This window comes from Rhipicephalus sanguineus, chromosome 11 (assembly GCF_013339695.2).
Source record: "Rhipicephalus sanguineus isolate Rsan-2018 chromosome 11, BIME_Rsan_1.4, whole genome shotgun sequence".
NCBI lineage: Eukaryota > Metazoa > Arthropoda > Arachnida > Ixodida > Ixodidae > Rhipicephalus > Rhipicephalus sanguineus.
Genome location: NC_051186.1, coordinates 101,902,350 through 101,925,965, shown reverse-complemented (window position 1 = coordinate 101,925,965; position 23,616 = coordinate 101,902,350). Strand labels below are relative to the sequence as shown.

Sequence of the window (23,616 nt, the reverse complement as noted above, 5' to 3'; positions counted from 1 at the left end):
TGTACAATAAAGCTTGTAGCTGGGTGAGTTGGTTCAAGGAAAACTGGCTTGCGCTAAATCGTATTGTACCTGTTTATGATTTAGCGCATACAAGCTTTCCTTCAGTTTTTGCAGTCGTGACATATGCAGCAGTCATTCCGCATAAATTGGCGATCCAAAACAAATGCCTTGCTGAAGTACGCCGAATTAAACATACGAGATGTTTGACCGAGAGTGTTGGGTCTAGTTGTACTTGAGTGTAGCGCAAAATAAACGAAAGCGCAGAGACTTACCCAGTGGAAAATAGCGAAGCGGACACAAGGTAGTTCTAGTTCAGCAAGTTACATATGTTCCATTTGAAAGAACTGCAAACAGGCGTTTGTTCATCGCAAGGGAAGCGCTCAATAATGCAATGAAATGGCGATTGTACTTCATGCATTCTCTTGCAATTCCGTTATTCTGCGCAACATTCCCCGCAAGAAAAACTTCTGCGGAGGTCTCTCTTGCGCGCAGCTACTGCAGCTTCACCTGGTAATTATAAAACGGAGTCTACGCAGTTTACACGCACGTTTATTTATGACAATGACACCTGGCGTCCTTAACGCAGTTACTAGTTTATCTTTCATTCAGTCCTTAGACATTCTCGCTTGATGGCAGTGGTGGACGTTGAAGCGTCGGTGTCACAGCTGCCTGCGCACGACCTTCGAGTGTCTGAGCGTGCCGGCGATGGTGACCAGGGGCAGGACAAAGTTCTCCGTGTCCAGCTCCGACACGTTCAACTTCTTGAGCGGCTCGAGCGTCTGGCACTCCGGAGATCCTCTCGTGTACACTCCGCATACGAGACCCAGTGTCTGGCCGAACACGTTCTCGGCAAGGGTGGCGGCAAGCCTGTTCGCGTCCGTGCCTTTGCACACGGTCAGCGCCTCGTCGTAGCATCCAAGCAGATCGTAGTAGTAACTGCATGGTACAGAAGGATAAGTAGAAAAAAAATGAAGATTTCATCAGGAGGACGCTATTCCCAACTTCTTGTGTACATCACTTGTTTTAAGTGCATAACACTTTAGGGGCCCGGCTTGTCATCCATCCAATGTCGCATGGTCACGCAGTGGTCAATACAGGCCTAAAACCTGGCTAACAATGCTCCAAACCAGTGCGAAATAAACTAACAAGGTCTAAAATATTATAAACTACAGGAACAACCGAGAATAATCGCAATAATTTACCCAAAATTGCGAAAAACGCTTCTGAAACATCCGGCTCATACCCGCGTCGCGCTAGAGAGGGCGCCACCGCCTCGGCAGGCGCACGATTGTCAAGAGAATCGCTGGGTTGCCCCTGCTACGCACTTCCTCAGGTTTCACGGCAGTGAAACCTGAGGAAGCGCGAGACAGACAGTACAATTTTCCATGCGATGTACCGGCCGACGCGGCGGTGGGGGAGGGGGAATGGTGGCTGTCCGATGCTATGAAAGGTCACCATTCCGGTTGCCCCACCGCCGTGTCGGACGTCGCATCGCATGGAAAATCGTACCGTCTGTCTCGGCCTTTAAGCGTAGGATTTACAACTACACCGACACCTACGCAAGAACGACACTAGCGCAGGATTTAGCGCGCAATCGTCTTGCTAGATCCGTCAACAAGTCGCTAAGACAGAGCAAGACACATTGAGGTTCGGACGAAATGATTCTCCTGCGTAATAAATGTGTCTTCATTTAACTTCATTTTGCAGTCTACTGTTGCATATGATCAAACTGCTGAAAACACTGCCATGTTATATGAGCCGTTCGACGTGCCGCTTGCCGCGAGCTACGTCAAAAGTATAATTTTTCTTTGCTCAAAATGAACATAACCGAAAAGAAATTTGCACTACATCTCTAGCCTGAGATCTGATTCTATTTATGCGAAAACAGAACATGAGTGACATCTGGATAAATAGACCGTCATTTATAATTTAACTAATAATAATTTGTGTAAAACACATAAGTCAACGTACTATGGCAATATTTTTGTTGTGATACAATATCGAGTGCCTTGCAATAATGTTGTGTATGTGTGACGCATTTACAGACAGTTCTTCAAAGGTCGCATCTGAAAGGGTTAAAAAATTTTGGAGGTGACCCTAGCTCTTGACTTAGGCGTATGAAGTCTAGACTTGCTGAGCAAGCAGAAATAGGGAAGCAGGTAGACAGGATATCCTGTGTCCCTACTTCCTGTAATGTCTCCCTTCTTCTTTCTTTCTGCTTGCGCAACTAGTCGAGATTTCAGTATGAACCCACCCCTCTGCAACGAAGTATTGCAGCAACAAATAAAATGTCTGGTGGTGGCACCCGGCCGTACGCCGGTGTTCATCTGCCCTGGTGTATTCCATGCACTAACTTCATGTATCGCGCGCTGCCGAAGCCGATCTCAGAGGTCATGTAGAAGGAAGTGCGTAATTGAGATATGCTCCGCCAGGTAGCGCAAGGATGCCAGCTGCTCACAGTCTTTCAATGGACTCAATAAATTAATTCTTCCTAATTATCCTGACAACTAATTGACACTCGTATTAAGTCAAGTTATGCTTCGATAATATATATCTAATATAGCTCTTAAGCCAGGACCACCGATTCCATTCTGTAGGAGACCTTTTTTATGAATATTCGGAAAACCGAAAGTAAGTGCTCCACCGGATATGCTTGGAAAAGAAACATGAGCGTCACTCTGTACTCGTGCTAATAAAAAAAAGCACGCACAAAGAGAATTCCTTTAAACTGATAGGAAACGGGAAAGCTCATTGATTCGTTCAGTCAGTCATTCAGTTTTTTTTTTCACACCTAGTGATGTGGATGGTTTTCCAGCGTGGGTTTAGGTTTCTAATCATAACTCGCCGCCTCTACTGCGTGAGAGTCTGGCCGGGAATTGAGGGTGTAGCAGGCCATGCTTAAGGGGGGATGCGAGGCTAAAAGCACGATTTTCCAAAAAAAAAAAATATGCATTTTAAAATTTGACTTCTTTCGGATGGATGGTTCATTAAAGAACATGCTCACCAAGTTTGGTTGTCATCTGTACAGCAGAAAAGAATAAAAAATACACGGCTGATCCCTCTGTCATAGGAATCGGTATAACACGAAACTGAAACGTGTTTTCACAGATGTAGTTGAGCGTTTGATGTGCATTCGTTCTCCCCTAGCGCGAAGGAATCAATGCTACAGCAACAAAGTGTAATGTCACGCGAAGAACGGCAAGCAGCTCGAAACTTTCAACGCGCTGCTCAAGCAGAAATGATGCACGGAAAGAACAGACACAGAATGAGCACGAACTGTCAGTAACTCTGAGAGGGGGGGGAATACCAAATTTCAACGACTTCCGTTTAGCCAATGTCGCCGAAATAAGAAAAAATTGCTTTGAACTCTGTGACATGAAATTTAAACATGAAACTTTGACCTTGATTTTCTTCTCTACTAATGAACCTACGGTGATGAAATTAAGGGCATTCGAGTTCTCAGAGCACAATTTATCAATCTAAACCGATTCATTGTTTCACTTTAGTGTCCCTTTGAAGTAGGCCTTGAAACGGCTTAGAAACAAGGACGCCCTACCTGTCATCACCACGATTAGAGGCGATGGGGAGGGCGGCTAACACGCTTTTCATTGAACGACGAGTACGGGTGCTGGATGAAGAAAAAAGATATTTTTCGGCAACTTTTTCAGTACCGAAAACGGCTATTTTGTGAGCCTTCCCAGACGCTCGCCCTTGTATTCCGAACGTAAAATTTTGCACGAAAGCTCTTTTACATGCACACTTTCTTAAACAGAGCTTTATATTGTCTAAACAGCTGTTGCGCTTGGTCTTGGAAGATACTTTTCATCGCAATATAAAGATAGCTTGAACTTCAACCACTAAGTGGTTCGGGGTTTTTTTTTTCGTTCTAATCAAACACGGCCTTTGTATGCTATCATCCAAGAGTATATATCGCTTTCAAGAAGGGAAAAAAAACAGTGTTTCACGCAAAAACTAAAGGACATAAGCGTGTATATACAGACAGAGAAGAAACAATGTAGGCCTTACCAGCAACCGTAGGCCACCTGGCTCTCAAGTGGTGCTTGTGCGACAACCGTGTTCAAGCCGATGACCAAGTCGCGCATGCAGGAGTTCATTTTGACGCCCACTTTGTTTATGCAGCGGATGGTGTTGTTGTACACTGCGCATGAGAGAGCAAGCAAGAAACGTAGACAATATTTTACTACTTTCCACCGTCTCACTAATATAGCTGGATGGCTTGTGTATTAAAAACAAAAAATTACCCAGCAGGCACTAAGTCCTGCAAGGCTGGGTCACGGCGGGGCTGGTGGGCACGTTCCAGCTTCCCTTGTTAACCATGTGTACAGAACGCTTAGGCGGTGACTGAGCGCGCGCCGGTTCATGAGGATTATAATTTTCCATCTACGACACACGGCAAACCTCGACCATAACAACTCTGATATAAAACATTGGGCCTAAACCTTTGGCTTAGTTTTGTGCTATGATGCCTATAGTAAAATGAGAAAGACGCATACACATACATACATACATACATACATACATACATACATACATACATACATACATACATACATACATACATACATACATACATACATACATACATACATACATACATACATACATACATACATACATACATACATACATACATACATACATACATACATGCATGCATGCATACATACATACATACATACATACATACATACATACATACATACATACATACATACATACATACATACATACATACATACATACATACATACATACATACATAGTCCAGTGCTGGGTAGTATTGAAGATACATGTATCTTAGATACTATCTTAGATACTCCATGGGTACCTTGTATCTGTATGGCGATATGTCTCGAAAGAAAAGTATCTGTATCTGTATTTCCGATACATTCGATAATGTATCGTGTATCTTAAGATACAAGATAATTCTATCGCAACCCAACCGTGCGAAACAATAATTGCTGGCCAAGCTCTGCTTCTCAAGCTGGTGCTGGTGCCACTAAGCCATCTGAATAAGTCTAAGGGCAGTGACGTTATTTTATTTTTACGCCAGAGTCATCCAGTGAGGGTAGAAGATCAGGAAGACAAGCACGCGAACGTCTACGCCGAGCCCACGCACCTTTTGTTTTGTAGATTTATTTTCTTTTTAGTTGCGCCAATGCCGCGACACTTGCTCTTAACCACTGACCTGCGCCGCGTACTCCACTACGTGCGGCGTCTATCGCGCAAATTCTGATGTTGTTACAGTGCCGTTGTTGAAGATTCTCTTGCTTCTTGCTCCGTAATGAAATGTGATGGGTGCAAGAAGGGGTTGCTTTGCGTCGCGTGGATTTTACATACCACCTATTTGAAGGATCTCGTGGATGTAAATTTGACTTGCATGCATTGAGCTAACTTGTATGCAAATAAGATTCTAACAACTTTAGCACCACTGGTACCGATGCTAGTTGAAACAGAGCAAGCGTTTACCTAACAGAAAATATCTTGGCGTACCGTATTTTTCACATCCAGCTACATTTATTCAAAGAATTTATGAAATCATAATTTGATTATTAGCACAAGTGCTTTCTTAGCTGTCATTTTGCATCATATACATTACCTAGGTCTGTGCACTGTTTTTCCGGTCTGGTCACTGCAGTATGTCGTTTGTAACGCGCTCCCAAAATAAGATTTCTGCGTTATTCTTCTGTCTGCTTTATTTCCGCTACTGTATACACATCGACACGTTGCCTAGGCGATTTTGAAAACAGGTATATTATTATGTGGGCGTTCCTTGAGTATACAGTACAAGATATTCTGCTTACAGCTTAAGAAAATGGCAATATTGAGTTTGCATTATAATAATGGAAATCATTAGGAGCCAAGATGTTAGGAAGGGTATTCGAGAAACGTCGTTTTACTGAATGCTCCGTTTTACTCATGAGCGTGCCAACGAGCCGTTTCAGGCAATTTTCCATAGGCACTGAATTTTCTATTTTCTCAACAGGTAAGTTGACGATACTTCATGCTCAGAGCTATTCAGGGCGCCGTCTGTATTGTGTTTCTCTACTCAATCAATGTGAATGTTTGATACACAACCACCTCTCTATTTTACTTATATTTGTTTTCCTGTTTCAGGCCTTCTTAAATATTTTTCGTATTACTATCGCCACGTAATGGGAGCTATAAGCGGCAATATCGCGAATATCGGCGGTGTCCTGCGACGCTTTGTGCAACTATACAATACGTCTGAGATATTTCTGTGTTGCACATATTCTCTCGTTGAACAAAAATTGCTAAAACATTGCACGTTAGTGAGCATATCAAAAACGAATTCCTTACGCCAGCAGCTAAGTAGAACATGGAAATTCATTGCAGTTTTACGTCATCTACGTATACACCAGGGGTCTCAAACTCAGCTTATACCGAGCGGGCCGCAGACGCGAAATTTCGCTCCAAGGGCCGGGACAGTGAAGATGGTGGGGTCGGAGAGATTTTGAACAATATGACGTTGCCATTTGAAAGGAAGCCTTTCCCATATCTCATATATAGGCCATTTCTGAAGGGGATTTGGAGTCAGAATTCGAGAAACATCGATACCGATTTACACAACGAATGAAATCTGGACGCGAACTGAAATATAGAGTTTTTTTCCGCGGTTATGTTTCAGCACATGGTGACCACGTGTTCCTCACGAAAGAAAGGTTTGAGACCAGTCATGTCTGTGTAGCTCACGAACACACTTATTTAGAAAATACAAACAAATGGGACGGAGACGGTCATGCGTGCCGGCCGGGCCGCTGGCGGACGGTCTCAAACCCCGTATACACCACGCGTTCCCACCCCCCTCTTAAACAAAAAAGTCGCTATCAGCGTTGTTGCTGCTGCACACCTGTCCGGATATACGGTATTGTGCAAACTGTCTTTTACAGACAAGGTAAAAGTCCACAGCGGTATTTGCGCCGTCGTGCGAATGCTTCTTACTGACGTTATTGTTATTATATGGCTACCCGCTAGCTGGTCGGCAAGGTGAGCAGCGACTCCCATCAATTGCAAAAGTGACAAGCAAGAACCACTGTCAGCGAAGTGTATAAAGAGTTGTCCTGTGAAGAACCTAAAACAAGCCCCACTGCCCAGTAAGTTGTTTTGACTGGAAACTAATGTACTTTGAGCAAGAAGGGCAAAACGTTTGAGATACTAACAGACATTTCATTCAAGTGAAACAAAATCGGTCACAGTTAAGAAATTTTCAAGCAGACATTTTCGTATATAGGCGTTTACTGCTACATTATATGGATCTGTAATAACAAATTTGAGAAGGCATCGAAGCATCTTAAATCGTATCGGATACAATTATTGCGGCAGTATCTTGTACCTTTATCTCAAATACTTCTTGTTTGAGTATCTTGTATCGTATCGCGATACAATTTCAAAGTATCTTTGCCCAGCCCGGATACATACATACATACATACATACATACATACATACATACATACATACATACATACATACATACATACATACATACATACATACATACATACATACATGCATACATACATACATACATACATACATACATACATACATACATACATACATACATACATACATACATACATACATACATATCAGTGCTGGGCAGTATCGAAGATACATGTATCTTAGATACTATCTTAGATACTCTTTGGGTATCTTGTATCTGTATCGCGATAGGTCTCGCAAAACGAATATCTGTATCTGTATTTCCGATACATTAAATAATGTATCGTGTATCTTAAGATACAAGATACTGCTATCGCAACACCACCGTGCGAAACGATTATCGCTGGCTCAACTCCGCTTCTGAAGCTGGTACTGGCTCCACTAAGCCACCTGAATAAAACTAAGGGCAGCGACATAAATTTATCTTTCTGCCAGAGTCCTCTAGTGAGGTCAGGTGATGAGGTCTGCGCGTCCCTATTGCTGGAACAGAGTCAAGTCGCAGCGCTCGCGCAATCTCGACACAAACACGCGCGCGAACGTCCACACCCAGCCCACGTAGTTCTTGTTTTCTGGATTTTTTTTTCGTTTTATTTGTGTCAGTTTCATGACACTTTCTCTTAGCCACGGTTCTGTGCTGCGCACTCTATGAGCGCAGCGTCTGCCACGGAAATTCTTATGCCGCTTTCGCGTCGTTATTGAAGATTCCCTTGCGTGGTGCTTCGTTACGAAATCTGAAGAATGCAAGAACGGAGTTGCTTCGCGTCTCATGGCTTTCACACACCAGCGACTTGAAGAACTTCGTGGATGTAAGTTTGCCATACATACTATGACATTGGCTTATGTGCACATAATGTTCTGAGAACTATAGCTCCATCAATACCGATGCTCGATCTATTATAAGCCTTTACCTAGCAAACGATATCTCGGTGTACCGTATCTTTTTCTTCTTGATATCTTTGTTCAAAGTTTTTTTTGAAATGGTAATTTGATTGTTAGCACAAACGCTTTCTTATCTGCGCTTCTTTTAGATATGTTACATTTCCTATGTCTCTATTGTTTTTTCCGCTGTTGTCGCTGCAATATCTCTTTTGTAAAGGGCTGCCAAAAGAAGCCCTCTGCTTTGTTGCTACTTTTAAATGTCTGCGTTATATTTGCTACTGTTTACACATTTATACTTCACTTGAATTTACTGTTCTGCCAAGGAGATTTTGAAAACGAATATATAGTTGAGATAACTGATATTTATTCTCCAACCAAAGTTACGAAGACACGTAAAAACCCGACGTTTCGGAACCAGCTCGGTTCCTTCCTCAGGGGGGACTGCGGCGGCTTGGCAGCGGCCTCTTTAAGGCACTCTCGCGGCGGTTAACGACCCCACGCATTACCGAGGAGCGTAGCCCATGCGCATACACCGGGGGGAGAGTTCCGAGTGAACGGTTGATATTTTGAGTGGTCCTCTGTATATGCCACGACTCCAGTAGTAACCTCCTCCTCCACTTGGTTTCACTTTCGAGGATGGCGGTTCCGTTGAAGTCTATTCTGTGGTCAAACGTCTCTGCGTGCTCGGCGACGGCGCTGCGATCTTTGTTGAGTTTACGGACGTCGTTGACGTGTTGCCTAATCCGTTCGGGGAAGTTTTTGGTCTCGCCGATGTATGACGAGGGGCAGTCGGCACACGGTATTTTGTAAACGACGCCGGGCGCCCTGTCTTTTGTTGGTCGGTCTTTCGGGCGGGGAAGGAAGCGGCCCAGCGTGCATGAAGGCACGTGCGCGATGTGCACGCCTTCTTTCCTAAAAATCCGAGCCAACGCCTCGCTGGCTCCCTGGACGTATGGGACCGACACGCGTTTTGGAGAGCTGTTCGTCACTGCTGGCTGGGAGTCGCCTAACCTCTTTTTCTCTGCGCGGCGGGCGACGGATCGAATGAAATTTCTGGGATAACCGTTTTTTCTGAGGTCCGCAATTACGCGGGCCTCTTCTTTCCGGCGTTCCGTGTCAGTGGAACATATCTTTTTGGCTCTCTGAAGTAATGTGGACACAACGGAGGCCTTGTGGGTGGAGGGATGGGACGAATCGTATTGAAGGTACCGGCCGGTGTGCGTCGGCTTCCTGTAAACGGAGAACTCCAAGTCACTGCCCCTTCTTGCCACCTGGACGTCGAGAAAGGGCAGGGTGCGGTCGCGTTCACACTCGACCGTGAACTGTATGGCTGGGTGAACGGAATTTAGGTGCAGTCTGAAGTTTTCAATTTCAGACGTCTTCACGACACAAAAGCAATCGTCCACGTAGCGAAGAAAGAGCTTGGGTCGCGGCGAACCAGACAGACTTCTGTCTAATGTTTACCTTCAATATATAGTTATGTGGGCGCGCCTTGAGTATACACTAATAATAATATTTATTCCCCCAAACCACGCTATGATTATGAGAGACGCCGTGGTGGAGGGCGTCGGAAATTTCGACCACTCAGGGTTTTTCAACGTACACCTAAACCTGAATGCACCGGCCTCAAGGATTTTTGCCTCCATCGAAAATTCGTCCGCCGCGGCCAGAATTCGTTCCTGTGACCTTCGGGTCAGTAGTCGAGCACCATAACCACCAGGCCACCGCGGGGACTTTGAGTAGAGTATAAACGATTCTGCTTTACCGCTTAATAAAATAGTGTATTGAGTTTTCATTATAGTAATGGAAATTATTAGGAGCTATTTTATAGATGTTAGATGGGGGATTCGAGAAACATTTGTACCAAATGCACCGTTTTTCTCATGAGCGTCCGAACAAGTATTTTCGGGCAATTTTGCATAGGCAATTAATTTTCTATACCTTAACAGGTAAGCTGACGATACTTCATCCGTAATTGGCATAGCTAATAGTGGTCCCGTCTGCATCGGGTTTCTATACTTATTCACATTGAATGTTTCATACAGAGCACCCTGTCTATTTTACTTATAATATTTCCCCTTTCTTAGGCTTCCCTGATTTATTTTTTTTACTATAACTAGTCGCCAGATCATCGGAGCTGTAAGTGGCAATAGCGCGAATAGCGGCGGTGTCCTGCGACGCTTTGTGCAACTATACTGCCGTGCGCTCTTATTTATTTATTTATTTTAGTGTGATTGCCTTTAGACAGAAAAAAAACTGTTAGCGCCACTCAGCGCAAGCCACGCCGCAACGTTTCAGAAGCTTCGCAATTTTTTCCAATTGTCCTGTTAAAATTACGCGCAGGACGCGAGTAGTCTAGTTTAATCGGGAGCTTGCGCGAGCTCCTGTGATAACGCTGGAAGCTTTGATCCCTGATGTATGAAAGACGATGCGTTCCGCCGATGATCAGATTACCGACGACCGACAAATATGATCGCCGCTACCACCGTGGAGCGTGCTTTGCTTGTATTTTCAGTTACTTAGTTTTCTTGGCTCAAGTTAACTCAGTAAAGAGTTTCGTTTCTACAATTTCACTGCCGCCTTCATATTCGACACATTACCACGTGACAATACAATACGTCTGTGGCGTTTCCTGGTTGCGCATGTTCTTTCGTTGACGAAAAATTGTTCAGAAGTTGCACGTTAATGAGTATATTGATAACGAACGCTTTACTCTAGAAGATACGTAGAATATGAACAGTCATTTCTGTTTTATGTCCTCTACGTATACACTATGCGTCATAGAAAATGTCGCTACCTGCTTTGTTGCTGCTGTACACCTGTCCGGGGATCCAGTATTGCTTAGGGGTGGCTTATGGACAAGGTAAATGTCCACGCCGGTATTTGCACCATCGTGACAAAGCTTCTTATTGAAGTTCTTGTGATTAGATGGCAACCCGCGAGCTGGTCGGCAAGCTCAGCAGCGACTCCCATCAGTTACAAAAAAAAAACAAGCAAGAATCGCTGTCAGCGAAATTTATAAAGAGGTGTCCTGTTAAGCAGTTTAAACAAACCCCATTAAGTTATTTCGGAATTGAGCTATTGTACTTTGAGCAAGAAGGACAAAACTTGTGAGATGCTAAGAGACATTTCATTCAAATGAAACAAGGTTGGTCACAGTTAATAAATTTCAAGCAGACCTTTTTGTGCATTGAATTTGCTGCTACATTATATGGATCTATAATAACAAATTTGCGAATGTATCGAAGTATCTTAAGATACAAATGGCAAGTATCGTATCGGATACAATTATTGCGGCAGTATCTTGTATCTGTATCTCAAATACTATTTGCCTCAGTATCTTGTATCGTATCGCGATACAATTTCAAAGTATCTTTGCCCAGCCCTGACATGCATACATACATACATACATACATACATACATACATACATACATACATACATACATACATACATACATACATACATACATACATACATACATACATACATACATACATACATACATACATACATACATACATACATACATACATACATACATACATACATACTCAACCGAATGTTTCCGAAATGTTTTTGTGATTTTAAATTAATTATTTTGATCACTTCTTGGCTATTTCTGTTCATTATGTTATTTGAGACCTCGGTCGTTTATTTTAACTTGGTTTTGAGCATTGCTAGCCTTGTTTTAGGTCTGTATTGACGACTTGATTTTGAACGTAATCACGCCACATAAGATGTACGGATGGATGACAAGCCGCGCCCCTAGAATGCTAAGCACTTAAAAATCGATTACTTTCGAGCAATTTCTTGCCCAAAACGGCGTTACATTTGTCACTCGTAGCACTATCTAGCTTTAATTAGGATTTGAGATCTGGGCGGCGAAATATTATTTCACTTTAAACACGGCAATTTGAGCGTAAAATTTAAACACGGGAACCAACATTGTTTCTGTCGGCAACCACGTCACCAGTTTTCATGAAATTCGTTGCACTTAACGAAAAACTCAAGCCAAGTAACTGCAGGGTGTGAAGTTTCAACTTACTATTTAATATATTTGCTTTAATTTCGCAAAATTGGAAAGTGTGCGACATGTTCAATAATCAAAGTTCGCAATTATTAAATGCACTATTAAAGGACGCCATCATAACTGCGTTAACGACTCCTAGAGCAACATATCTAAAAGTCTATAGTAGTAATTTAATGAATTATACCTTAAATCGCGAGTGAAAGTTTATCACAACGATAGAATACGTTTCACGAAATTTAACTTTTGGCCAATTTTCCGTAAATCATAAATTCATTTATCACGTTTACTGGCTTTAGACGCTCTAACAAATACAGGACTTTGCAGATAAAGTTGTTAGTTGAAAGTTAGCGCTACGTTTGTGCTTTCTCTCTCGGTCCCTGTCGTGTTGCGCTGCTCCGTGTAATGAATCCCAACCAACTAGCGCGGCAACGCGTCCTTGTAGATACAGGACCCGTAACTGTGGTATCTGGTGCTTCGCGCAGCTTTACGGAATCGGAGATCTGCAACCTTACTCTTGAGCGAGTAGAATGCACGCTTTCATCTGAAATCCAAGAAATCTTGCTAAAATAAGTACGACAGTTGTCTAACTATTTCTTTTTGGGAGGGGAGAGAAGGATCACAGCTTGTTCCGAGGTATACGTATTCGTTTGTAATCAGTGGCATAAAGGTGTTTCAGCATTTCAAGTCGGAATATGCTGGAATCACAATCGAACGTGAACCGTAATCTTTCATCAGTGAGATGGAAAGGTGGCCGAATTGGTGATCTTTTATTCCACCGCTATCCGAACATGCACCATGCTAAGTTCTATTCCACGTAAAGCGCACGCAGGGAGAAAAAAGCGGCACAATAAGACAGCCTGCAGCGTCCACTAGACGTGCGCTAACCGCAACTCATTAAACATGTCAATTTCCAAATAAAAACTTTTCATGCGTCGGTAATCACTTGGCCTGTCATCTGCCATCCTGGTCTCCTAGCGTTTTACGCAATGTGAACCAGAATCCTGGAGCACGTCAAAGATTTCTGCGTTGTCGTTTCGTCAGCGATAAAAGTCCTCATAGAGACTCCGAGGGCCGCGCAAGAAAATATCAACTTTCAAAAAACTATTTGCTTTCCAAACACAAACTACCATTAATAATTTACGCAATTTTATGTTCGTACGCAGCGCAGGTACGTCATACGTGTTTTACGTTGTTTTGCAACTAAGAGCTAAAGATAACCACCGCGTACACATTGCTGCGTTCCTATCTAACGCGGTAATTAAGTGAAGGTTATTACTCGCGTTCCTTCCTGTTATCGTCATGACAAAAGAATTGCACTAACTTTCGTTATGCTTTCTCTGTTGGCGTTCGTGTTACACAAGCACTTCTCTTACACAAGTGTGCTACGTACAAAGGGTATACCATTTCATCGGGTGCTCTGTCGTTCCCAGCGGGGCGCAGTCTAAACAAGCTCTGCGCAACTGGGCTGCAAATTGTCTCTTTTCTTTCTGGTTAAGGAACTAGCTTTCCGCAAGTTCCTAACTCACTTCAGGGAATACGAGAAGTGGCTCTTAGCATAGATAATCGCTTTCCCACGCAGAGCTTACTATAATGTCCCACTTTCATTGGCCAACAGCCGTAATTTGAGTCGTCGTCGCCGCCGCGAACAAAGCTGGAGGCAAAAGCGTGTTCCTGGACTCGTCTCCAAGCTTTCCTTTTTTTTTTTTATTACCAGCGTGTAAGCGACGGAATTTCCCGCCAAGTTACACAAGAATGGGGCGGCAAGATTGTAGATATATAATAACACAAAGAGCAGAGCTGGGGTGCTTTCGAAGTCGCCACGAGATGAGCGTACGGCGCACATCTCTCGGCGGTTGTAATGAGGCGCCAGAAATTAGCCGAGTAACCAGCCCACATTATGATAAACGGGAAAAAAAAAGAAACTCCATTTTACGCACATCCGGCCAGCTATTCGTAGCTAGCTCACGCGGAGTGCCGTTTTGTGTCTCTTTTCTTTCTCGCTCTTCAGGGCGTTGCAATGGGCGAGCTTAGGAACAGCCAAGGCTAAGCTCACCTTCTCGAGGAAAAAAATATTGGAGCAGCTACACACAAGTGGTACAAAGAGTGAGGAAGCGGTGGAGCTGGGGGCGTTGTCCTCCTCCTTTCCCTCCTCCTCAACCTAACCTCCCTTTCCCAACTCTTGCTATACTATGCTATACATGTGTATGCTTGGTGTCTCTTTTTTCTACCTCTTTTGTGTGTGTTTCTTTGCCTCTCATTCTCTTCTCATCTATGTCTTTCTCTGTCTTTCTATATTTTTCTACTTTTTTTTCTTTTCTCTCTTTCTAATTCTCTCTCTCTCTCTCTTTCGCCCTTTCTCTATCTCTCTATTCTTTCTCTCGCCTTCTATCTTTTCCTCCCTTTTCGTTTTCTTTCTCTCTATTTCTATTTTTTTCTCTATCTATTTCTCTCACTTTCTCTCTCTCTCTCTCTCTGTACTCGTTCTCTTTCCCATCAGAGTTATTGCATTGCCCGCCGGGCAAATCGGCGCATGTTTTCTCGGGGCGAAACAGAAGATGAAGAAGAGGACGAAGAGCGCATGCCGGTTTAGGATAATGGTAGTTTTCGGATTCAGCAGACACATTACACCCTGCTTAAACAGCTCTGCTGTTAAAAAAAAAGAAAGAAGAAAAAACACTCGCGCAGGTAGGAGAGACTTGTTATGTTCTTCCCCGTATTGTCTTTATCGTTCAGCAACTTTAAGCGTTTGGATGAAGCGCAGCGTCACGGTGCGTTAATTCGGCTTTTCTAAACACGTGAAAGCGAAATCCTAATTGGTTCTTCTGTTGATCTGCTGGTGCACTTTCTGTTGATGTGCTGGCATTGGCTAAGCCGGCAGGTCATGTGGTCTCGCTTTGACCGCTCCGGTCTAAGCGCGCGCATTTCAAATCTAGCGGTGGATTCGCGATATCACGTGATGCCACTAGCCAATCGTCATGGAAACCATCTATGCTAGGCAGCACCGATGGTTTCCATGATGTGCTTTGTTGCGAGTGACGCACGCCGGCAGCGCACGGTCAGGGAATCTTAAGAGATAAATTCCCGCCACGGTGGTACAGTGGTTACGGTGCTCGTGTGCTGACCCCGGAGGTCGCGGGTTCGATCCCGGCCGCGGTGGTCACATTTCGGTGGAAGCGAAGTGCTAGAATTCTATGTACTTAAATTTAGGTGCACGTTAAAGAACCCCGAGTGCTCTAAATTTCCGTAGCCCTCACCTACGGCGTGTCTCATAGCCATATCGTGGTTCTGACGCGTAAAACTTCAGCAATTACATTAGTAATGTGAAAACCTTCGATGCCTCATGGAACGCGAAAATTGACCATCGGTGTCGGCGTCCCACAGCGTCGGGAACAAACACGAGTGGTACGAAAAACGTGTGATGACGTCATCACGTGACGTCGTAATGACCTCACAAATCGCCAAAGCCTGTGACATCATTATGACGTCACTGTGACGTCAAGACATCGTAGCTTGGTCAAAAGTGGGCCGATCACGGAGGCAGTGCAAAACCTCCTGCATCAGATCCTGGAGCCAAGCTTTCGGAGGGCGGGGGGCAGGATCAACGCATCCACTGAGAAGAAAACGTTTATGGCTTTCGCCTTCGGATCGTTTTCGGTGAACGCATAAGGGACTTCGTGAGTTTTTTTTTGTTTTTTTTTTCGACGGAGCCGTGTGTATTCTTGACGGAATGGTGCCGTGCCTTTCATGAAATCAATCTTAAGCCAAGTTACGCCCCATTCGGCAGCAGACTATTAGAGTGACGGAAGGGTTCAAACCTTCAAGGGCGACACACACATGCGCGCTATTGTATTCTCTCAGTAATGTTGTTCATGGGGCATTGACATGCTACAACCATGACATGTGTATGATGCACGCCATGGTAGGGGGACACAGTTTGACCGGCCGGAGTTGTTTAGCGTGCGCGTAAATCTAAGTACGCGGGTGTCCTTATCATTTTGCCCCCATTGAAATGCGGCCGCCGTGGTCGCGAGTGGAACCCGCGTCCATGAGCTCAGAAATCTTACACCACAGCCTAGCTAAGCTACCCCGGGAGGTTCATGAAGGCTGTGTACAGTATGCCGTGGCGCACATACACCTGTGATGCAGACTGTAAGCATTTCCTTTAGCTTCTTCCGTTTAAGCACGTGGTCGTAGCCATAGAGTTTCCTACAATACTTACTAGAGGGAACTCTGGCGCTAGTTTCTATGGGAGCTGCAACGCATGACGCTTCAGCCAGTATGGGAATGATGGGTAGTACACAAATTTGTCCAAACTTCGTTCTTTCGGCTCCGTTCGGCTGCGCGTCGCTTGCATCCGCTTTGTCGCAAAACAAAGTTCAACAAAAGTCAGCAGTTCCACTTCATGACTTTAACTTTTCTAGGCTCACCAAATCATACCTGGTCACGAAGTTCACAACGGTCTATTCTTTTATCCGAAACGAACGCCAAAACACAGCAATAAACAAAGCCACAAGTACGTTTGAAGCCGCAAGCAGGAAGACTAGGCAAATTTGTGTACTACCCATCATTCCCATAGTAGCTGAACGATCGCAGCGCCAGAGTCCCGTCTAGTTAATTTTAGGAAACTCTATGGTCGTAGCGATAGTAGTTGCCATGAATAGAGAACTAACTGCCCTACTCACTCGTGTGAAGTTCAGTGCCCGGTGTGCAGACGGCCTCGATGTTTTCGTCCGCGGCGTCCAACGCCAGCACGGCAGCCACTCGAGGCAGACCCTCGGCGCACTTCGTCGTGAAGTTCCGGGTACAGTGCAGCTGTTTGAAGTGTAACCTGCGGTAAAAAGAATTCTCGGTTTTACGCGTGAAAACTCCGCACCGATTGTGAGGCCCACACGCCACGGTGGTCTAGTGGTTGTACCGCTCGACTGCTGACCCGAAGGTCGCGGGATCGAATCCCGGCCGCGGCAGCCGCATTCGCGATGGAGGCTAAAATGCTGGAGGCACGTGTACTTAGGTTTGGGTGCATGTTAAAGGGCCCCTAAACTACTCCGAATTCAAAGACGAGAGAGGGGCTCCTCTCTCGCCTTCACTACCCTTCCTACAGGTAATATCTCCTCCTCGCCACTTACTTCTTCGTTAATCACTAGTACTATGTCAACACTAAGCGTTGAGCCTATAAGGATTTCGCGTTCCTCGGCTACGCGCTGTTATCTCCGTTTGCGCAGTCGGAAACACACAAAATCAAGTGAAATCAGCTCATCGCGCACGATTTTCATGCGACACAACCATTAAAGTTTTTCAACCAACCGATTAAAGTTTTTCAACCAACCAACCAACAAGCAAGAACGAGTGGGCGACTGCATTTCTAAGCGGGGTAGGAGACAATTCACTACTGATATTCCTCGTATATAAAGCAATGTTGTGCAACTCTGACGCATATACAAACTGTTCTTCATATATCGCGCCTGAAAGGGATAAACCCGTAGAGCAGTGATTCTCAGCCATGAATGTTTCCGGGACCCCTTGTGGACTGAGGGAAGTGAGGAGGGACCCCTTGCAGTGAGAGAAAAAAGGGGGGGGGGGGCGTCATAAATTAGCACATGCAGCGTGAAGTAGGCGCATTTTTGTTTCTACCTTACAAAGAATGGTCAAACCAAAGTACCACGCCAATTCGATCTCAACTGCTTGTCAATAAGTTGTGCGGTCTGCAGCCACATTCAGCCTGTTTCTAGCAAGGTTTGCTCTTGAAATATGCAAGCCTGGCAGAAGCTGCTCGTGTGCATATGTCGCAGAAAACTGCAACAAAAGCTTTACAGAGTTCTCATGGAGAAGTGGAACGATAATTAAAAGATAAGTCAGCTCCGCCGCGATTTAAAAGTGCTATGCGATGAAGCATATCAGGAATCAGAAGGGGTCGCTGTCAAGGGACATAGTGTGCCTCCAAACAACGCTCTTTATTTTTTTATTTTTTTCGAGGATGGGTTTCGCGGACCCTCAAGAATGGCTTCGCGGACCCCCGTTTGAGGACTACTGTCGTAGAGCAACGCTACGCCTGCCATTCACCTCTGCAAAGAAGGCAGCGCCAGCTAGTTTCTGTTCCAAGCGTAAGTACTTTATCTCTGCAAATGCAACTACTAGGGGCATGGGGAAATAAAGCTTCCTTGTTTCTAGCTAAAATATCTCATTCGGCTGACAAATCATCCCGCAATCCCTGTGAAAATTTGCCTGGACGTTCACGTTTTCGACCTAACACCAGCGGCACTAACGTGTATGGAAGAAACAACTAACTCGGAGCACGCCTTAGTGCTCGTCGTCCTCGTACTCGTCACTTGAAAGCCATTATTCTTTAGGCCGTTAATATGGACAGCTTAGGGCCTTCCCAAAGTACAGTCCATATGAACCCAGAAGAATCATAATCTTCGTTAGGGACAGCTAAGCTCTCCCTTAGTACAGTGTATTATTCTGTAAGCCGTCAAACGTGTTTCCTAAAGAAGGAACTTCAATAGGCGCTCTATTTTTTTCGGGGGAGGGAGAGGAGGACGATTTACCGCTCTTCCATAGTAGTACGCATCGTACTCTAAACAGTCAACCATTTTAAGTGACATGCACTTATAGACCGTTTTCACGGATAGGAGGAGCGTAGCCTCGAACCGGTGCATTTTCACCACTTTCTCCCCCTCCACCGCGTGTCCCGACGTCCGGCCACTGCCGTTGGTGTGTGCGGATTCCCGCGTTTTGCATTGCGTGGCGCGTGAGAGGTCAGTGTGTTTCCATTTTTCGACGCACTAAAGCAATTGTGCTGCCGAAAATCGAAATGTCGGACGATAACAGGTCGACACGCTACCCCTGCGCTGTGTTTGGCTGCGACAAAAGCTATCGGAAGCGTAAGAGACTGGCAGCCGAGGCATGCGAAGTGCACCATGCTTTTAAATAACTTCGCTTCTCTTAGGTCGCACGCCTTCATCTCCAACCAATAGTACATCATATGTGGTGTCTGCACTTACGGCGATTTTTTCAAGTCATCACACCAGCTTGTGATTGTGCTTGGGTGCTGGTACACTATCATCTGCATCAAAGAAAACCAATGTCAAAGCTGACGATTAATACACAAACTCTTTGGCTTAGAGTTGATCTCTCATAACATCATCTCTGATTTCTATGCTACAGCACATGATTTACAGTACCTGCGGCTGGAAAATGTTCCGTAGCGCGTGCAATTTCCAGATTATCAAATTAGCACTTTCCAATCGACATGACAGAAAGGCTCGCATGACATAAGTGTTCTTTGGCGCAGGTACGCGCCTCTAACGTTTCGTCGAGAGTACGTTCTTTCTCGACTTTTCAATTTTGTGACGATGACTGGGATAACGTTATGACAACCGCACCTTTTTTCGTTTTGTTTTTTTCTTTCGTGCGGCAACCGGGGTCTCGTCAATAATCGACCCACGTTCGTTAAAGCCAGATCTTTACCTGAACACGTGCGCTCGTCGTAAAGCTTCTCAAATGCTCACCAAAACTGACAATATAGTTACCACAGATAGAAGCCCTTTCGGCGTATCGCTAGTGGCGGCTGCTCGCGCCGAAGCGAACTTACTCGTGCTTCAACACGTGCAACAGGATTATTTTAATTTTATCATCGTGTTGTTTCTACTCCGAATTTTGAGCTCACCCGTCGTACATCTCTTTCTTTTCCTGCGCAACAATCAGAGGCCACAAGTTTTTAACTACGACGACGACACGAATCAACACAGGCATATATCGGTGCCTGTGCTCCCTTCGTTCCATGAACTTTGTATTGCAGTGCGCCAAGCGGAACCAAATGGTCTGTTAGGGATTAGAGTTACGTTCAACTTGAATAATCACGGCACAGAAACCCGGAAGTCACCTTAAACACTAATGCGCGCACCTGGCGTGCAGCCAGAAATTGCTTTACGTGTTCGCTCGTCTCCATTTACGTTTCACCGATTACTTAGAGAGTTGTCCTAATGGCTAACGCTATTTTATAGTGCATATTCCAGGAGCCCCACAAGGCCAGCTATAACAAAACATACAAAGCAATTTACCAATTTACACGAGCTGCTTAAGAACTGCATTGGCATTATACTCATCGTCGCCGCTACTGCGGGAACTTCTCGTGGGCCATCGCTGCTTGCTGTTTTCAGCCATATTGAAGCTGACAGCTTAGCGATTACTTACCAGCGCCTTTGCACTCGCGAAGCCTTGCTGTGTTTTGCCCGTGTACCACGAAGAACAGCAATACCTTGTGAACTGAGCGTATACACTGCATACACCGCCGCGGAACCCCACACACCGGAAGGGCGGCGAATCATCGCAGGCGCTAGACGGCGCTGCGGCGGTGAAATGCTTTAAAAATGGCAGCCTCCTTGTGAAATTGATGTATTCGCCGCGAGATCGGGCTACAGGTGACAGCACCGTCCCGCGCTAGTGTGGATAGGCGGTTCTCGGCGCGTATACAAACGGACACAACAGCGCTTCGTTGTGAGCGATTTGACACGGTTTCCGGCAAACAAAATGCCTTGACTGCACTGCAGCTTTCTGGTAAATGTGCGCTCTTCATTTCAGAATTAATGCACGGAGCGCGCTGAACGTTACTATTACTGAGAGAAGCGCATTCTGCCAACGAACGGGTTGCTCGCCTTCGGCAACAGTCGGCGTTTTCGCAATGGATGATATTTTCTTGTTGTCTTATTTGTACATGTTTAGCTTGTGTTCCACTTACTACACACTGCTGTAGTGCGACTGAATTAAGTATTTACTTCTTGTTCATCTGGATAACCCCCAACAAAAAGAAAGCCCGTATTCCTGCACGATGAGTTCAAATATAGCACTATGTGCACTGCGTGCTCAAATATTCATCCGAATTTCTTATTCAGTTCTCCATGAAATGTAGGACAGTTGATAGCTTTACTGAGGAAAGCTACGTGGCTGACAGAGCTTCAGCGCTACTGAGACGTTTAACACGCACACGCTTGTTTTTATTCCAGTAACAGTACACAAAGGTAACTGTACAGCACAGAACTTTCTTCGATTGATTACTTGCACGACAGTAATGGGACAAAGGCCCGGTTATTTCACGGGACCAAAGTGCGTTTTTCCATGCGAATAATGTCCGCTGCCTTCCGTCAATCTACTATAACAACGCGACACAAATGCTAAGATAATGCAAAGAAAAAAAGATGTGGCTTTGCGTGAAATCACAACGACACAATTGTAAATTACGCCGTTCGGGTTCATTTTGACCATCAGGGCTCTTCAACGCGTACCTTAATCTAAGTACACGGGTGTCTTTGTATACATTTCGCCACACGTTAAAATTGCGCAAGGAAACTCAGTTTTACAGTTTCCGTGTCATTTCATTTCCTGTTCTGTTTAGGGGACAACTTAAAGGGACTATCTACCGTCCTTCATCGCTTTTCTGTTCTGTACCGCAATCGAAAGCGTACCGTCTGAAGTGACCAACCTTGCAGCGGTTTCTCTGGAAAGTGAGTAGAAATTTTTCAAACAGAATTTATCGATCTGCGTTCGGTTTTCTTCCATTGGCGTGAAACATGCCCACAGTGCTGGTAGGTGGACGCGATGACGATTGTAGTGCCGGTAAATATTAAAACCGAAAGCACATGTGGGTTCTGTAGGATTAAATTATTTTCGCTGAACACTAATGCAATGAATGTAATAGTAGTTTTCAGCGCGCTAGCGGTTAAATGAAGCCTTATTATACGATTACAGAACACTTATTTTGCTGTAATCGCAGTCTATGCGTTTATTTCGGCACTGCTGCCCCAATCCAAGCCAAGTTGATTCATCAAAAGGAGACTATAAGTGCACGCCTTCACAGCGCAGCACATGTGAGACGTCCAAACAGCAATACAGCGGCACGGTACGACCAGCGCGGAGGACCGCATGGCATAGCGCATGAATTGAAGCAGACGATATCGAAGGCGGCGCCGCAAGCAGCGCCACCGGGCGCATTTTTAGACGCGTGAGGAAAAAATTAAAGGCAAAAAATTACTCTCTGACGCAACCGAAGGCTGCCTCAAGTGCGTAAAATACAATTTTAAGTTATACATGCTTGTTTATAAGCAAAATGAGACTACTTTAGTTAATTTGTTGTCATACCAGTGGATTGAACCACGTCGCCGTTGGGTGACACTAGCGGTCATTCTTTCACGATTTTCAGCATCAAATTAAAAATATAATTCCTTTTTTATGGGACAAAACCATGCTCGTTGCTGCCGCTGTGACGAACAATCTTCTCATTTTCACCACAATTAGAAAAAATTTTCCGAGCGGTATACACTCCCTTTAAGTACCGAAGGGTCAGACGTGACTTGACTCAAATATTTCTCTGTAGTGGGACCAGGACCGTACACAACTAAAGCTCGTCGCGTAACCTATAAACGACAGTCCCGAAGTTACACACCTAACCACAACGCGCAAGTGCATGAGAACTTTTTTTTTTTTGTTTTACCACCGAGCCTCTAAAAGACTTGCATTATATATTTAATACTTATCATCTTTAGGACAACGCCAAGTGCACTTTGCAATGCGCTTGAGCCACAGAGCGGCACCTATACTGATATGACTCTCGTGAACGGACGGTACGACGACCACACACAGCACTCTCGACAAGTGCACTCACTGATCTTATAACAGTACATATACAGCCGATCAAGGCCAACTGCTTCTTTACATCGTGTTAGACGTACGTACGAGCGGTTAAAGTTGCACTAACGCAAAGGAACAAACCGCCTTTTGAAGACCTGCATGACGTACGCGCACATGCAAACACAACGTGGCTAGCAGACGACGCATGGAGCAATCCACACTAGGCGCGGTTCAGCCAGAAGCCGCCAGGCGGCGACTCCGCTCGATCTCGCGGCCAATAGACCGAAGGTAGGATGGCTACCGAAGGCAAGCGGCGCTTATGGTCACGCAGTTCAAGCGACACAGCCGCCGAGCTTCGCCGCTCGACCGAGAGAGGGCGCCACTATCCCATCATAGAGCAAAAATCCATTGTGCAGAAATTAGTCGAGGCAAAAATTAAAGGTGAAAGTGAACGCTGGATGACAGAGATTCGCGAAAAGAAGAAGGCCGCGCCTAGGATATTTTGGAGCCACCTAAAAGCGCTGGGTAGGAAGTCTGTCACAATGCAACAACATATGGTAGATGAAGGAGGAAATAAATTCGAAGGATATGAAGC

General features: G+C 44.9%; 1 protein-coding gene across 1 annotated transcript in view; it reads right to left on the bottom strand.

Annotated features, from left to right (window-relative positions):
- Positions 1-545: 545 nt before the first annotated feature.
- LOC119373889 (uncharacterized) overlaps positions 546-23,616 on the bottom strand; it is a 72,362-nt gene continuing 49,291 nt past the window's right edge. Inside the window, exons 3-5 of the mRNA XM_037643946.2 lie at positions 17,081-17,226; positions 4,027-4,159; positions 546-936 (exon numbers count right to left, since the gene is read on the bottom strand). Of these exons, the coding sequence (XP_037499874.1) occupies positions 660-936; positions 4,027-4,159; positions 17,081-17,226 (556 nt within the window). The 3' untranslated portion in view covers positions 546-659. The remainder of the gene's footprint in view (positions 937-4,026; positions 4,160-17,080; positions 17,227-23,616) is intronic.